The sequence below is a fragment of the Aplidium turbinatum genome, chromosome 5, assembly GCF_918807975.1.
Source record: "Aplidium turbinatum chromosome 5, kaAplTurb1.1, whole genome shotgun sequence".
Taxonomy (NCBI): domain Eukaryota; kingdom Metazoa; phylum Chordata; class Ascidiacea; order Aplousobranchia; family Polyclinidae; genus Aplidium; species Aplidium turbinatum.
The window spans coordinates 22,929,647-22,945,833 of record NC_137476.1 but is presented as its reverse complement, the minus strand read 5'-3'; the positions used below and the strand labels follow the sequence as shown (position 1 = coordinate 22,945,833).

At 46.1% G+C, this 16,187-nt stretch overlaps 8 protein-coding genes across 8 annotated transcripts; 1 reads left to right on the top strand and 7 right to left on the bottom strand.

Annotated features, from left to right (window-relative positions):
• Positions 1 to 110: 110 nt before the first annotated feature.
• On the bottom strand, positions 111 to 601 carry LOC145770680 (histone H3). The gene has a single exon (XM_082582376.1). It carries the CDS (start codon positions 519 to 521, stop codon positions 111 to 113), a length of 411 nt encoding a protein of 136 aa, XP_082438502.1. The 5' UTR covers positions 522 to 601.
• Positions 602 to 808: 207 nt separating this feature from the next.
• LOC145770472 (histone H4) lies at positions 809 to 1,184 on the bottom strand. Its single transcript, XM_082582132.1, has one exon. It carries the CDS (start codon positions 1,135 to 1,137, stop codon positions 826 to 828), a length of 312 nt encoding a protein of 103 aa, XP_082438258.1. The 5' UTR covers positions 1,138 to 1,184; the 3' UTR covers positions 809 to 825.
• Positions 1,185 to 1,391: 207 nt separating this feature from the next.
• On the bottom strand, positions 1,392 to 2,025 carry LOC145770659 (uncharacterized). Its single transcript, XM_082582352.1, has one exon. The coding sequence runs from the start codon at positions 2,018 to 2,020 to the stop codon at positions 1,427 to 1,429; it is 594 nt and encodes a 197-aa protein (XP_082438478.1). The 5' UTR covers positions 2,021 to 2,025; the 3' UTR covers positions 1,392 to 1,426.
• Positions 2,026 to 11,250: 9,225 nt separating this feature from the next.
• LOC145770656 (histone H2B.1-like) lies at positions 11,251 to 11,619 on the bottom strand. The gene has a single exon (XM_082582349.1). It carries the CDS (start codon positions 11,614 to 11,616, stop codon positions 11,254 to 11,256), a length of 363 nt encoding a protein of 120 aa, XP_082438475.1. The 5' UTR covers positions 11,617 to 11,619; the 3' UTR covers positions 11,251 to 11,253.
• Positions 11,620 to 11,884: 265 nt separating this feature from the next.
• Positions 11,885 to 12,370, top strand: LOC145770655 (histone H2AX). The gene has a single exon (XM_082582348.1). The coding sequence runs from the start codon at positions 11,902 to 11,904 to the stop codon at positions 12,277 to 12,279; it is 378 nt and encodes a 125-aa protein (XP_082438474.1). The 5' UTR covers positions 11,885 to 11,901; the 3' UTR covers positions 12,280 to 12,370.
• Positions 12,371 to 12,846: 476 nt separating this feature from the next.
• On the bottom strand, positions 12,847 to 13,337 carry LOC145770681 (histone H3). The gene has a single exon (XM_082582377.1). The coding sequence runs from the start codon at positions 13,255 to 13,257 to the stop codon at positions 12,847 to 12,849; it is 411 nt and encodes a 136-aa protein (XP_082438503.1). The 5' UTR covers positions 13,258 to 13,337.
• A 207-nt stretch (positions 13,338 to 13,544) lies between these two features.
• LOC145770473 (histone H4) lies at positions 13,545 to 13,920 on the bottom strand. Its single transcript, XM_082582134.1, has one exon. The coding sequence runs from the start codon at positions 13,871 to 13,873 to the stop codon at positions 13,562 to 13,564; it is 312 nt and encodes a 103-aa protein (XP_082438260.1). The 5' UTR covers positions 13,874 to 13,920; the 3' UTR covers positions 13,545 to 13,561.
• A 207-nt stretch (positions 13,921 to 14,127) lies between these two features.
• LOC145770654 (uncharacterized) lies at positions 14,128 to 14,761 on the bottom strand. Its single transcript, XM_082582347.1, has one exon. The coding sequence runs from the start codon at positions 14,754 to 14,756 to the stop codon at positions 14,163 to 14,165; it is 594 nt and encodes a 197-aa protein (XP_082438473.1). The 5' UTR covers positions 14,757 to 14,761; the 3' UTR covers positions 14,128 to 14,162.
• Positions 14,762 to 16,187: the final 1,426 nt, after the last annotated feature.

The window sequence follows — 16,187 nt, the reverse complement described above, 5'->3', positions numbered from 1 at the left end:
TCAGGATCGCCGACAACTTTTCGAATAGCCCTACGCTTTACTCGCGCAGCCAAGTCTCTTTCACAGTGACAGGTGGCTCTGAAAAGAGCCGTTTGATGCGAGGACGACGCTTAAGCGCGTTCTCCGCGGATGCGACGGGCTAGCTGGATGTCCTTGGGCATGATGGTGACCCGCTTGGCGTGGATCGCGCACAGGTTGGTGTCTTCGAACAGGCCGACAAGGTACGCCTCGCTGGCTTCTTGCAGAGCCATGACGGCGCTGCTCTGGAAACGAAGGTCGGTCTTGAAGTCTTGGGCGATCTCGCGAACCAGTCGCTGGAAGGGAAGTTTGCGAATGAGCAGTTCAGTTGACTTCTGGTAACGTCTGATTTCACGCAAGGCGACGGTTCCCGGTCGATAGCGATGAGGCTTCTTGACGCCCCCGGTGGCTGGGGCGCTCTTGCGAGCGGCCTTCGTTGCCAGCTGCTTTCGGGGCGCTTTGCCACCAGTTGACTTGCGAGCGGTCTGCTTAGTTCGAGCCATTTCGCGATTTTTTATTGTTCTTCTCTTGACAAGAGGTCTGACTGCACCGGCAAGCGTGATGGCTTATATAGCGTCGGCGAGCCGAGTCAGGAGAGATCTCATTGGCTCTGAGCAAAGCGCGCGCTCTTTTGTCAGCCAATCGGGCGGCGAGTTGAAAACTGAGCATAATTTCTCAACGACCTTAATTTTCTCGGTCCCGGCGAACCGTGCGTGCCCGAAGGACTCGCGCGGTAAAAGTCTCTTTTCAAAAGTTTAAGTGGCCCTGAAAAGGGCCGGTTTGTTGTTGCTGTCATTGATGAGCCTTCTAACCGCCGAAACCGTACAGGGTTCGTCCTTGGCGCTTCAGCGCGTAAACGACATCGAGGGCGGTGACTGTCTTTCGTTTTGCGTGCTCGGTGTAGGTGACGGCGTCGCGAATCACGTTCTCAAGGAAGACCTTCAACACGCCTCGGGTTTCTTCGTAAATCAAGCCGGAAATGCGCTTGACACCGCCTCGACGAGCGAGTCGCCTGATAGCGGGCTTGGTGATTCCCTGGATGTTGTCACGCAAGACTTTTCTGTGGCGCTTAGCGCCTCCCTTTCCCAAACCTTTTCCTCCTTTGCCACGTCCAGACATTTTCGTAAGATGGATGCAAATACAACAAAAATTCAACACAAAGTGAAATTAACTTAGCAAGTGTTCTTTGACGGCACGTTTGCTGAGTTATCTATCGCAATTTCGAACGCCGTCGAAACACTTTCCGGCCGCCAATGGCGCGAGAGATCAACGTCGAAAAATGGCGTCGCATCGCGCTGGACTGGTCGCCGAACGCATCGAAGTGCTCTTTTCACGCAGTGATGGGTGGCTCTGAAAAGAGCCGTTTTGCGAATGCTCACCGCTGCTGCTGACGACGACGTGTGACAGCTCACTTCTTTCCAGATTTCTTCGCCGCTGGCTTCTTGGCCACTTTCTTCGCGGCCGGCTTCTTGGTCTTTTTGCTGGCGGCGGTCGCCTTCTTGGCAGCCGGCTTTTTGACTGCGCCCTTTTTGGCAGACGGTTTCTTGGGGCTGGACTTTTTGACAGCGGTCTTTTTCGATCCGCTCTTGGTCGTCGCCTTCTTGCTCGCAGTCTTTTTGGCAGCGCCACCGGTCGCCGTTTTCTTGACAGTCTTCTTAGCGGCGGTCTTTTTCACCTGGGCAGCTGTCTTCGGCTTTTTGGCAGTCGTCTTCTTTTTCTTCGGCTCGGTTGCAGCCTTGTTGAGCTTGAAGGAACCAGACGCGCCACTGGTGGTGCCTTTGGTACTCACGATCTGCTCGCTGGCGCGTAGCCGCTTAATCGCGGAGCAGACCAGCCTGGTGGCGTTGTCGCCGACCTGGTGATTGTCTTTGATGTACTTCAGAATCTTCTGACGGGAAGATCCGCTTCTGTCTTTGAGAGCACCGATCGCACCTTTCACCATGTCCGCATAGGGAGGGTGCGCGGCGGTTTTCTTTTGCTTTTTCGAAGCGTCGGTTGACATTATTTTGCTCGTTTGGATTGCTGAATATGTAATGCTTTTGTTGATCGATCGCGCGCGTCGCCGCGATAACAAATTAGTACCGCAATTTCCGACCAAAGCGAAACGATATCGCGGCGGCGGCGCGCGTGCAATCTCGCGTTGATCCATCTAAAACCTGTGCTTGTGCGGGGTCGATCGACGCCGCCCTGGTCGCAGATCTCCTCTTCAGGGGCCCGATTCTGCCTGACGTTGGCCGCCAAACAAACCGGGTCGTCAGCTGACTGAAGCGCTGGCGAATTGGTTTGACCTGGCTTCTGCCAAGACGCCTCGATAGCAGGCAGCTAAACACTTTTCGGCGACAAACTCATGCGCTTACGATTTTGACGCGGCTGTGTGCAAACAAGCTTGAGTCGGCCCCAGTCCGTGCACGCTTGCGCGATTGCCACGCGCATGGCTCGAACGGACTAGGGCCCAAAAGCACAGCTTTTCGGTCGTCTGTCGCACAGGCCTTGATCTTAGCACGCTCGCAAGGACACGACGGCTCCGCGTGCCTGTCGCAATCGCACGTACGTTTGCCGCCACCTGGCGATGGAAAAACTGGGCCCCTTTTGCAAAGGAACCGCACGGTTGCTTTCGGTGTTGTTCCATTTGCATTGTTTCTTTTCAAATCCTCCTCCAAGAACTCATTGAGCTCATTGCTCATGTAGTACAGGAAGTGTCGGTTGCAAGCAAGGCCACACAACCCAGACAACAAACGGCACAAAATTCAACAAAAGCAAAGAAAGGCGCCGCACGTGCAGCATTGAACAGTATAGCCTAATGGAAGATTGTAGAATGATATTTTGGGTTCTTTTGGAGACTGCAAATTGGGCTACCACAAGATGTTGAGAGCGATAACCAGCTCCATTTCGAACGTTTCGTCAGTCAGAACGACCGACTTTGTCAAGGATCTCATTCTCAAACTGTTTTGCCAAGGATGCTGAGAGACAGGTAAAAACTACCAGTTCAGCAGCATCACGGCACAACATAAAAACCAACTGACGAGACGAAGATGCTTACAAGATGCAAAGGTCCAAAACGCACAAAATTGCCGTTCAATTTTCTTGGCAACGCAGAAGATTCCGTGCGTTTTTGATCTCAAAAAGTTATCTTGCCAGTTCCAATATTGATGACGTGGATGTGCCATCATCATGATCGGACAGGAAAAGAAAAGGGACATGAAAGAAACCCATCACCAGGCTGGAAGCCGACGCGATGTGGCTCGGGAGGGCATGATGATGAGCTCTTGCTACGACCAGTGATCACACAGTATAGCCAAAGACGGTTGAGCTTCGAGATCCAAAGGCATTGTTTCTGGCGATGGATGTGATGAGCTTGTGGATATGTGCGTCGGAGTCCTGATGGTGTTGGTGTAGCTCTCGTCTCTTTTGTGACGCTGTCGTTGCTGTTGAGATCTACAAACACAGACATTTGCAGTGGACAATATTGCTTTGGTAGTCTTTTACATGTAGTGTAAGCCATTTCGGATGGTTGATTGAAGCCTTCGCAAGTGTGCAGAACGGCCTCAAGTGAATTTCCCACTGGGTATCCGATTTGCTTAGATGCTGTTTTAATTTGTGGACAAAAGTGAAGTAGGAAATTCGTTTCATGTTTTCGCTCCTGTGAAGTCTGTTAGATGCTGAGTAGGCTGAGTGGTGTTTTTGAAAGCTATGGAACGTTTAGCGAGTCCTCATCACGACCTCTTGTGGACAGGCGGTGAACCGCCTTGGGGTATTTAAAAAGATCAGAGGAGCGAACAGTGCCGGATTAAGGGTCTGCTGGCCTGTAGGCACATTTCATAAGTGGCCCGAAAATCAGGGTTGCCAACTAAAATATTGAAATTATCAGTGTTGCCAAATCATTGTCACAAAGATCGTTGTTGCAACTATAACACAGGGTACTAAATAACAACTTAGCGCGTTTTTGCAATTGAAAACACGTTAACTAGTTTTTGGAGGTCAATCTTACGGAGTAGATCGCTTTCGATACACAAAAGTGCCAGTGTACCAAGACGTTGTTGACACATTGTTGATCGTTTGACGTCTTTAATTCGTTTCAGTTGTGAAAACGAGCGTTCCCCCGAGCAATTCGTAGCCATTAGAGACAAGTGCATTCTAAGTGCTACTTCAGTGTTCGGAAGTGCATTATAAACACCAGTTGTGTGCAGCATTTTAAACATCTTCTGGGCCCTTCCTGTTGCTGCTGTTTCATCGCGTCTTTGCTCTTTATAGTCTTTATACCAGCACATAAACTGACGAAATTCTGATGGGAAGCCGGAAGAAAGGTCCTTTGAATACACACCAACCAGACCTGCAACAGCAACATCGATGTCTTTAACAGACATGGAGTCGTACTCTGTCAAAACTCCAAACCTCTGCAGCACCATGGAATATGCATCGATACGTTTCTGTAGTCGCTCTTTAGTTGGTCGATGATCACATAAAACGTGTTGATTTTAAATTTTTGCTGGCCCGACATTCCTTCCACTGTCCACATCATCTGTAGCAGCTCCATCACTGACATTCTTCTGTCGCTTTGGTGCTCGCCGACTTTCAGATTTATATATGCTGCTGCCACAGCAATCACGTGCCTGCTGCCAATAACAGTCAAAATTCTCTCTGCACTCATCCAAGAATTTATCCACCAATGGCTAGTGTCAGTTCGATAGTGGAACTTTGAAGCAACTTGCTACGAGTATTGAAGCGCTGCAAAATATTGTTTTGAAGTGACAACATGTTTCAATTCGTCTTTTTTTAAAGATTTTTGCGACCTTTACTTCATCTGGAAATACAGAGCAATTAAGATAAATACTTTTTACTTTAGAAAATAATTATTTTGAAAACATGACCAAATTTCTACTGATTTTAAAGTGGCCTGGATTTTTGACTGGCCTTGTAGGCACGTGCCTACTTTGCCTAATGGTTAATCCGGCACTGGGAGCGAATTATTGTGAGATTTGTACGCGAAAAGACCAATTTTCAGTGCACTTTCAAACAATTAACAATTAAAATTCACTCTCACTCACTATTCACTTTATAAGATAATATTCACTCTAAAAATGCTGAAAAAATCTGCGTGCCAATCACACTTCACACGACTTTTAAACGCTAGCCTATTGTCAAAGGGGAAGATGGGGAAGGTCCAAAGTATCAAGTTATACTCGCGATTTTGACTGCTATCAAGCGCTGCAGATCGGCGTCCAGTCAAATCTGAAGCCTTGCACGTTGACATGGCCTGCGCATATGGGTAAAAGACAAAAACCTGAACAATGTCGTCAACTAGAAAGGAAAGGGACAAACCGAAACCGACAATATCTTAGGCAGGACTTGTCCAACATTATAATTCGTATTTTTGAAACGATTAGACGACTTTGCTTTTAGAATAGACCGAGACATGAAGAACTGATCGCATTGCATGTTTTCGTTTCGGAATCTGGCAATTAACTCTCCATTATGTTAACTTCTGGAGCACTGCCATTGAAAACAGCTTAAAATTGCGCTTCGCTTTTCCCCCCGTCTTGCCAGGTAATCCGGCAGGATCTCGTACAGCATCAGTCAGAAATTCCAACACAAAATTTTTAGCAGGGGGGGCAACATAAAAAAGTGCCAAAGTACACACTTTTATTGAAATTGCCCAGATGTATCGCAACAGCTTTCTCGACTGAGCTTAAGAACACAAACATTGCAATCGGAAATAGGGCCACTGTGACTGCTGGCCGCCGTGACCAGCGCTTCCACTTTTGTGGTAATTACCACAATTGTGGAATTTTCATCATGCTTGTGGTAAAAATGTGGTAATGAAAAATTTGTGGTAAAAATGTGGTAATATGGAAATTTTGTGTGGAAATGTTGCCAAAATGTGGAAATTATAAATTTTGAAAATTTGACATAAAATACTATCAATAAATAAGAGCATTTAAACTGTTGTCCTCCAAAATCGAACAGATATGCAAAAAACTACTTATAACAGCATGTGACTAGCATGTTCCGCTGTTTTCGGTTTGATTTTGGAATGCGTCCTAACTTTTGACTTTGAAGGTAGGGTGACTATGTGATCATATTCATAGTCAAGATGTCTTTCAGATTCTAGCTGCGGTGTCAAGTACAGTACTTTGCAGTGGCGTAGCCAAGGGGGGGTTTGGGGGTTACAACCCCCTTTGGCACGCGTGTGACGTCACGATATTGAGAATGATGCTTTCAGTCTCTATGTCTCTAAAACAAAGTTTGCCTAATTTTAAACAAAACTGCATTAAAAGAGCGAGTTTTGCGAATACTAAACATTCAAATATCTCAGCCAGCAATTAGCAACAAGAAAACATAGAGACTTAGCTTTATTACCGAAAAATGCCCAAGAAAACATGTTCTTATTCTTTTGCTATGCCACAGGACAGCACCATTTTACAGGAATATTTATATCCACATTTTTGTTGAAAATGCTCTCAGATTGCACCAAATTTAAAGTAATTTTTCAAAATTTTCTGGGGAGACCCCCGCCGCTGGGTGTCGCTTTTGGCAAAGAGGCTGGCGGGCGAAGCCCGGCGGCCGTCAAATCCCTCCCTTTCAAAATTCCTGGCTAAGCTACTGGTACTTTGCTTTCTTATTTCGGACGTTCTGTTAATAAACTGAGTAGTTGTTTTAGGCCTTATTTTACACTATATAGTGTAAATATAACCAAATAATAGCGTTTCCGGATAAGGAATTCTGTCGTAATTTGAGAAAAGTTTAAAGCTGTTGAAAACAAAAACTTGCATTTTAGAAAAATTTTTAGTTTTGGGTAAAGATCAAAACCCTAACCTTATTCCTAAGTCTTACCTTAACCCTTCCTAACTTTAATCCTAACTCTGACAACACCTGATAGTAACTATGGCAACAAGTGGGTAAAAATAGCCACTGTGTTAATGTAAAAGTAAGTCGAAATACGGTTAAGATCGGGTAAAAAATCACAGTAAAAAATGTGGTAATCTGAGGACAAATGTGGTAATACAAGTGGTAATCTAGCTTTGTAAAAGTGGAAGCACTGGCCGTGACCTGGCCAACAGAACCTGTGCACTTCGCGTTGACTCTGTTTGATATGCAGTAAGCAGCTTAGAAGACCATCGAAAAGGCCTTCCATTCAGATGCAAGGAAATAATTCTGGTCACTTAGAAAGAAAGATTTTTATGTTGCTTTCCAAAAGTGTTAACAGCAGGGCTGATATCAATTTTGTCCAAATAAAGAAAAAAAAAAATTAATGTACACGCTCAGTGCAAACAAACTTTTACTTGGCTATAGGTCCAATCAGAGTTGCCAGACTAATGAAAAGGTCTTAAATCCAAAATAATACAAAAAAAGGCCAAACAAGGAAAATGTTAGATAAAAAAAAATGCCAAATAGATATTTACGTGTTTCTATCAAAGTAATGTCCGTAGTATTCATTTTTATTGATATTTTATGACATGTAGCGGGTTTTAATAAATCGTAGCAAAATTTTTCTGAGAGAGCCCGAAAAATAGCAAGTACAAATGAACTGTAGCGGATGAGTTTTAATCCGCTGCAGTGGCGACATCTGGCACCACTGACTGGCTGAGAGTGTGATAGCAGTCTGACTCGGCGCCGGCGTCACATTACAAGTATTAAACAAGTATAGCACGTGCATTGAACAATGGTGAATACGGTTTTCATCTGGTAAAGGTTACGATGTATGAGAAATATTGCTTATTATGCATTTTGAAGATTAATTTAAAAAAAGGCCAAATTTAAGGCCAAATCTAGAAAAAGGCCAATATTACGGCCTATAGCACGAAAGTAAGACAAAATGTTAGCTGTCATCTGATGTTCTAGAACAGGGGTCACCAAATGGCGGCCCGCGGAAGGTATCAGCGTACAAGTATAACCAAAAAGACTTTTCTTGATGAGTTAAAGAGCATGAAGGCAAAAAATACTTTCCGGGACTTGGCATATTTTTGCTTTGCATAACGATTCCACCGACCGACCAATCAGATTGTAGTTCTAGGTGGAGGTCGCTTAAAGTTATACCAATGCGATGTCCAACTACACTGTCCCGGTGATTGATTAAAATGCCTGTTTTCGAATTTCGAAATTGTCTGTAAACACTATTGTGCATTTCACCGTTATTGTGTTTCATGAGCAGTGTTCCCTTTATACAAGTTTTTGTTGGCAAAACAGGTCGGTATGCAAACTCAATTTATAAAAAAATGGCAAAATATTATATTTTCAAAAAAAATTAAAAGACTTTTTTGGTTGTAATACGAAAATATTTAGCATAGTAGGCTACTGCAAAATGTTGTTAATCAACAAGTCTTGCCATGCTGATGAGCACCGCAAGTGACAGTTGTCTAATAATCAAAAAAAGACGTTTATAGAGATTCTCACAAAAAGGATAAAAAACCGAGTCGTTGCTTTTTCAGAAGGAGCACTGTTCATAAGTTACGACAGAAACGTTTTTTTCGGTGATTTCCACAAGAGTTTGTTTCATGGTGCCTGGTTTCTTTCTCCCTGTTATTGGAGCCTATTTTCACTGATATGTTTGCAGGTCACTATTGTTGCCTGTAATGCGATGTGTCAAACATTTCCTTGTTTACTGAAACAGTTAATTGCAAGACATCTGTTGTGAAGCGAAGTGACGACACCACTCTTGCTTGGCGATGAATATTCTGATAAAACCGCTCGCCTCGTTATAAGTGCGCAAAACAAGTGGCCTCGTTTATTAGGCATTGTTAAAGAAGTCAAAAGTGTTGTTAAAGGAGCTTGGCCTTGCAGTAGCGTTGTTCAACTAATTTTGTTGCTGCGGTATTCGAAGATAAATATTAACATGTAACGCTGGATAGGCTACTGGGTACGAAATGCGTTCTTTTCAACCAACCTAAAATTTTATTAGTGCGGCCCGCCACAACTCTCCTTAGTGCTTAAGTGGCCCGCATGCAAAAAATTCAAGGTCTTTGAGCACTGTTGATTATTAAAAAAAAAAGCAGAAAAACAACAACTTGAGACCAATTTGGAACTGTTTTAGAGGGCGCCCGTGTAAAGCTTGAAAAAGTCGCCAGATGAGGACCACCCTATAAGGTGGACGTTATGAAGTAGTAGAAATTGTGACCAGTGCTTTTTCATTTTTTTCCGTTTTGTTGCAGGCCTGCAGCATGGGATTTGTATAACAGCGTATGCTATGTTCAATAAAGCGGTCAACCACATATTGCTCATGAAGGGATTGACCGACTGTGACTATAGTTTGATACCTTGTGGGTGCCCAAACAGGCACGATACAGTTGCGCACATTTATTCAATTCAATTTATTTTTCTTTGTCAGAATGCAAGAGAAATGATATTGTGAAAAAGAAATACAGTAACAAAACCAACAAAAGGAAAAGGTGGCAAAACCTTAATTAATGCTTTAAGACGTGCATGAAAAGATCTAATATTGCGGCATATGCATCGATAAAAATATACTCAAGCAAGGCCTGCAGCATGGGATTTGTATAACAGCGTATGCTATCTTCAATAAAGCGGTCAACCACATATTGCTCATGAAGGGATTGACCGACTGTGACTAGTTTGATACCTTGTGGGTGCCCAAACAGGCACGATACAGTTGCGCACATTTATTCAATTCAATTTATTTTTCTTTGTCAGAATGCAAGAGAAATGATATTGTGAAAAAGAAATACAGTAACAAAACCAACAAAAGGAAAAGGTGGCAAAACCTTAATTAATGCTTTAAGACGTGCATGAGAAGATCTACTGTAATAATATTGCGGCATATGCATCGATAAAAATATACTCAAGCACGGCCACCAAACCTGATACTTTAAAACAAGTAGACGAATTAGTTAGCAATCAGTCGTCTTCTCGTTCGCCAATTCTTGAAGCAATGAGAACACGACTGAACTCTAACAACATCGCAAAAACAAACTAATACACACACACATATCGTAATTAGGCAACGGACTATCAAAACAAGAACTATTTGCAGACTTTATACAGAAATAAAGTGTTCGCAGCAACGACATTAAAAAGCCTATAGATTGCAAAAGAAATACACAACGTGGCAGCTCATTACCAAGATAAAACAGTTAAAAAAGCTTGGTTTTTAAATTAAATTCCTGCACATGTAAGAGCATCATAAGAAAGATGATGATATAGCATAGGGTGTTTTTGGTATCGCCAATATAACAAGAGGTGAATCATCTTTGATAGCGTCAGTGAGGGATGGAGTGTTTTCGAGAGGAGGAGACTCTTTGGTAGTGCCGATGAAGGATGTAGTGTCTGAGTTGTTTCAAGCATCTTTTTCAAACCAACCTAAACAATAATCTCACGAAAAGTCAAGCGATCTTCTGAACAAACGTAACAGCCTATAATAATCAGTAGGAAGTTAGATGCAAGCTTGTAGTAACTTGGTGATATGGCAAACATTAAATTATGCAACACGGTATAGTAGCTTATTCATGGAAGAATAAAGATATTAATCATCATCCTCATCCATTCGGGTGTAATGTATGATAAGATATACGTATAGTAAAATATGTTAATGTACAATATAGTAATATAGGTAGGAAAAATTTACGAAAGTGGCATTTGGAAAGGCATGCTATACCAGGATTTGGTGCAACAATCAATAATAGAGTCAGATGATTAAAGAGTTGCGGCATAGGTTGATTTGGAGAATGCAAGTGCTTTTTCAGGTTACTGCAAAATATTGAAAAGGTTGCGATTTCAGTGATGGTCCCACACTTTAACTCCACTTGTGGCTCCCCAAATCAACAAATACAGAAAGTAGATGTGGTTTGGGCCAATTTATCGTTCTTTGTCCGAATTGAATCTCCACCCGGCATAATGTTTGTGCTCGCTGAAACGTTTTCGGAATCGCAACGAGTGCGGTTGCTTGGCACGGGAAATGTAACGCTTTGCAAGGTAAGAAAAACCTGTCAAGACAGACGTCGGGGGTTAGGACGGAAAGGGCAACTGAAATTAAAGAAGCGACCCAGGTTACCTCAAGGGCTGTGTTTGGTTGAAACGAAAAGGAATTTTCGAAGTCCACCTCAAAGAAAACTTGTCTGGCTCAGTGAGTAATTTCGAACGTCTGCGAAACGGGCGTCGAGGCTTTCGCGAACGAAAAATGCTGATGAAACACAGCAGCCAGCAATCAACCCGGTGAAAAGACTCTTTTGCTTTACAAGGTGGCTCTGAAAAGAGCCGTTTGTTGTTTGAAATGCAGGTCGTCGTTTACTTGGAGCTGGTGTACTTCGTGACTGCTTTGGTGCCTTCGGACACGGCGTGCTTCGCCAGTTCGCCGGGCAACAGCAATCGAACGGCAGTCTGGATTTCGCGACTGCTGATGGTCGCTCTCTTGTTGTAGTGAGCCAGACGGGACGCTTCAGAGGCGATGCGCTCGAAGATGTCATTCACGAAAGAATTCATGATGCTCATCGCCTTGCTGGAGATTCCCGTGTCCGGGTGGACTTGCTTGAGCACCTTATAGATGTAGATGCTGAAACTTTCCTTTCGCTTTGCGCGCCTCTTCTTCTGCTTGTCGGCAGGTGCGGTTTTCTTGACAGCTTTCTTGCTTCCCTTGCTTGCGGACGCCATTTCGCTAGTTTGCTCAAAAGACGAGTGATAAAGCGCGCATCGTAGATTTTTCCTTTATAGCTCGAGCGTATGCAAATGAAGCGTCGAGTGGCTGCTGGATTTGGCCAATGAAAAAAATGAAACGCGCGTCGCTGTTTTTCCATTGGCCAGCGCTGGCGCGCGCCATAAAAACCGTCAGATTTTCGACGACAGCTCGGACGGTATAAAAACTCGTTTCGCGCGCTCTGCTCGGTAAATTCTGATTCTATTTTGTTTTCAACTTTGCAAACCTCAATTAATTGAAACATGTCAGGACGTGGCAAAGGCGGCGGAAAATCCAAGGCGAAGCCAAAGAGCAGGTCGTCGCGAGCTGGTCTTCAATTTCCAGTCGGTCGTGTGCACAGACTCTTGCGCACTGGACATTACTCGGAGCGCGTTGGTGCAGGGGCACCAGTGTACCTTGCGGCCGTGCTCGAGTACTTGAGCGCCGAGGTGTTGGAGTTGGCCGGTAACGCCGCCCGCGACAACAAAAAGACGAGAATCATTCCCCGTCACCTTCAGCTCGCCATCCGCAACGACGAGGAACTGAACAAGCTTCTGGGCGGAGTCACCATTGCACAAGGTGGTGTTTTGCCCAACATCCAAGCCGTGCTCCTTCCCAAGAAGACTTCGAAGAAAGCTTAAGTCGGCGATTTTTGCCTTTCGCACAAAACGGCTCTTTTCAGAGCCACCTCATGTTGCAAAAGATGTAATGAACGCAAAGGTTCTTGTGTTGACACGACCAGCTACAATATGGCCAGGTTTGAGCGTGTGCAATTTCAATGAAATCATGAGCCCAAAATCTCGGTTTTACTAGTCGTGGTGGTTTCGTTTTGAGAGAAGTGTGCTCTTCTCTGCGGTGTCAAATGAAATCGCAGCGGTTGCTGAAAATTTAAATGAATTCGCCCGAAAACATGCTATACCTACAACTACTGAGCATTATGGCTGAAAAGCAATTTCACCGTCATGCACAACGCGCCCAGGAGCGTAGTTTGCGCTAAATAATAAGCTATTTAGGTAAGGCTACTGGCTGCGCCCTCAAACCAAGGGCTGTTCAAACTGATGTCTCGTTTCGAAAAAAGAAACACCTTGAACATTTTGCTCAGGATCGCCGACAACTTTTCGAATAGCCCTACGCTTTACTCGCGCAGCCAAGTCTCTTTCACAGTGACAGGTGGCTCTGAAAAGAGCCGTTTGATGCGAGGACGACGCTTAAGCGCGTTCTCCGCGGATGCGACGGGCTAGCTGGATGTCCTTGGGCATGATGGTGACCCGCTTGGCGTGGATCGCGCACAGGTTGGTGTCTTCGAACAGGCCGACAAGGTACGCCTCGCTGGCTTCTTGCAGAGCCATGACGGCGCTGCTCTGGAAACGAAGGTCGGTCTTGAAGTCTTGGGCGATCTCGCGAACCAGTCGCTGGAAGGGAAGTTTGCGAATGAGCAGTTCAGTTGACTTCTGGTAACGTCTGATTTCACGCAAGGCGACGGTTCCCGGTCGATAGCGATGAGGCTTCTTGACGCCCCCGGTGGCTGGGGCGCTCTTGCGAGCGGCCTTCGTTGCCAGCTGCTTTCGGGGCGCTTTGCCACCAGTTGACTTGCGAGCGGTCTGCTTAGTTCGAGCCATTTCGCGATTTTTTATTGTTCTTCTCTTGACAAGAGGTCTGACTGCACCGGCAAGCGTGATGGCTTATATAGCGTCGGCGAGCCGAGTCAGGAGAGATCTCATTGGCTCTGAGCAAAGCGCGCGCTCTTTTGTCAGCCAATCGGGCGGCGAGTTGAAAACTGAGCATAATTTCTCAACGACCTTAATTTTCTCGGTCCCGGCGAACCGTGCGTGCCCGAAGGACTCGCGCGGTAAAAGTCTCTTTTCAAAAGTTTAAGTGGCCCTGAAAAGGGCCGGTTTGTTGTTGCTGTCATTGATGAGCCTTCTAACCGCCGAAACCGTACAGGGTTCGTCCTTGGCGCTTCAGCGCGTAAACGACATCGAGGGCGGTGACTGTCTTTCGTTTTGCGTGCTCGGTGTAGGTGACGGCGTCGCGAATCACGTTCTCAAGGAAGACCTTCAACACGCCTCGGGTTTCTTCGTAAATCAAGCCGGAAATGCGCTTGACACCGCCTCGACGAGCGAGTCGCCTGATAGCGGGCTTGGTGATTCCCTGGATGTTGTCACGCAAGACTTTTCTGTGGCGCTTAGCGCCTCCCTTTCCCAAACCTTTTCCTCCTTTGCCACGTCCAGACATTTTCGTAAGATGGATGCAAATACAACAAAAATTCAACACAAAGTGAAATTAACTTAGCAAGTGTTCTTTGACGGCACGTTTGCTGAGTTATCTATCGCAATTTCGAACGCCGTCGAAACACTTTCCGGCCGCCAATGGCGCGAGAGATCAACGTCGAAAAATGGCGTCGCATCGCGCTGGACTGGTCGCCGAACGCATCGAAGTGCTCTTTTCACGCAGTGATGGGTGGCTCTGAAAAGAGCCGTTTTGCGAATGCTCACCGCTGCTGCTGACGACGACGTGTGACAGCTCACTTCTTTCCAGATTTCTTCGCCGCTGGCTTCTTGGCCACTTTCTTCGCGGCCGGCTTCTTGGTCTTTTTGCTGGCGGCGGTCGCCTTCTTGGCAGCCGGCTTTTTGACTGCGCCCTTTTTGGCAGACGGTTTCTTGGGGCTGGACTTTTTGACAGCGGTCTTTTTCGATCCGCTCTTGGTCGTCGCCTTCTTGCTCGCAGTCTTTTTGGCAGCGCCACCGGTCGCCGTTTTCTTGACAGTCTTCTTAGCGGCGGTCTTTTTCACCTGGGCAGCTGTCTTCGGCTTTTTGGCAGTCGTCTTCTTTTTCTTCGGCTCGGTTGCAGCCTTGTTGAGCTTGAAGGAACCAGACGCGCCACTGGTGGTGCCTTTGGTACTCACGATCTGCTCGCTGGCGCGTAGCCGCTTAATCGCGGAGCAGACCAGCCTGGTGGCGTTGTCGCCGACCTGGTGATTGTCTTTGATGTACTTCAGAATCTTCTGACGGGAAGATCCGCTTCTGTCTTTGAGAGCACCGATCGCACCTTTCACCATGTCCGCATAGGGAGGGTGCGCGGCGGTTTTCTTTTGCTTTTTCGAAGCGTCGGTTGACATTATTTTGCTCGTTTGGATTGCTGAATATGTAATGCTTTTGTTGATCGATCGCGCGCGTCGCCGCGATAACAAATTAGTACCGCAATTTCCGACCAAAGCGAAACGATATCGCGGCGGCGGCGCGCGTGCAATCTCGCGTTGATCCATCTAAAACCTGTGCTTGTGCGGGGTCGATCGACGCCGCCCTGGTCGCAGATCTCCTCTTCAGGGGCCCGATTCTGCCTGACGTTGGCCGCCAAACAAACCGGGTCGTCAGCTGACTGAAGCGCTGGCGAATTGGTTTGACCTGGCTTCTGCCAAGACGCCTCGATAGCAGGCAGCTAAACACTTTTCGGCGACAAACTCATGCGCTTACGATTTTGACGCGGCTGTGTGCAAACAAGCTTGAGTCGGCCCCAGTCCGTGCACGCTTGCGCGATTGCCACGCGCATGGCTCGAACGGACTAGGGCCCAAAAGCACAGCTTTTCGGTCGTCTGTCGCACAGGCCTTGATCTTAGCACGCTCGCAAGGACACGACGGCTCCGCGTGCCTGTCGCAATCGCACGTACGTTTGCCGCCACCTGGCGATGGAAAAACTGGGCCCCTTTTGCAAAGGAACCGCACGGTTGCTTTCGGTGTTGTTCCATTTGCATTGTTTCTTTTCAAATCCTCCTCCAAGAACTCATTGAGCTCATTGCTCATGTAGTACAGGAAGTGTCGGTTGCAAGCAAGGCCACACAACCCAGACAACAAACGGCACAAAATTCAACAAAAGCAAAGAAAGGCGCCGCACGTGCAGCATTGAACAGTATAGCCTAATGGAAGATTGTAGAATGATATTTTGGGTTCTTTTGGAGACTGCAAATTGGGCTACCACAAGATGTTGAGAGCGATAACCAGCTCCATTTCGAACGTTTCGTCAGTCAGAACGACCGACTTTGTCAAGGATCTCATTCTCAAACTGTTTTGCCAAGGATGCTGAGAGACAGGTAAAAACTACCAGTTCAGCAGCATCACGGCACAACATAAAAACCAACTGACGAGACGAAGATGCTTACAAGATGCAAAGGTCCAAAACGCACAAAATTGCCGTTCAATTTTCTTGGCAACGCAGAAGATTCCGTGCGTTTTTGATCTCAAAAAGTTATCTTGCCAGTTCCAATATTGATGACGTGGATGTGCCATCATCATGATCGGACAGGAAAAGAAAAGGGACATGAAAGAAACCCATCACCAGGCTGGAAGCCGACGCGATGTGGCTCGGGAGGGCATGATGATGAGCTCTTGCTACGACCAGTGATCACACAGTATAGCCAAAGACGGTTGAGCTTCGAGATCCAAAGGCATTGTTTCTGGCGATGGATGTGATGAGCTTGTGGATATGTGCGTCGGAGTCCTGATGGTGTTGGTGTAGCTCTCGTCTCTTTTGTGACGCTGTCGTTGCTGTTGAG

Excerpts from the sequence above, each read along its gene's own strand:
- LOC145770680 (XM_082582376.1), bottom strand. The coding sequence starts at position 521 with ATGGCTCGAACTAAGCAGACCGCTCGCAAGTCAACTGGTGGCAAAGCG.
- LOC145770472 (XM_082582132.1), bottom strand. The coding sequence starts at position 1,137 with ATGTCTGGACGTGGCAAAGGAGGAAAAGGTTTGGGAAAGGGAGGCGCT.
- LOC145770659 (XM_082582352.1), bottom strand. The coding sequence starts at position 2,020 with ATGTCAACCGACGCTTCGAAAAAGCAAAAGAAAACCGCCGCGCACCCT.
- LOC145770656 (XM_082582349.1), bottom strand. The coding sequence starts at position 11,616 with ATGGCGTCCGCAAGCAAGGGAAGCAAGAAAGCTGTCAAGAAAACCGCA.
- LOC145770655 (XM_082582348.1), top strand. The coding sequence starts at position 11,902 with ATGTCAGGACGTGGCAAAGGCGGCGGAAAATCCAAGGCGAAGCCAAAG.
- LOC145770681 (XM_082582377.1), bottom strand. The coding sequence starts at position 13,257 with ATGGCTCGAACTAAGCAGACCGCTCGCAAGTCAACTGGTGGCAAAGCG.
- LOC145770473 (XM_082582134.1), bottom strand. The coding sequence starts at position 13,873 with ATGTCTGGACGTGGCAAAGGAGGAAAAGGTTTGGGAAAGGGAGGCGCT.
- LOC145770654 (XM_082582347.1), bottom strand. The coding sequence starts at position 14,756 with ATGTCAACCGACGCTTCGAAAAAGCAAAAGAAAACCGCCGCGCACCCT.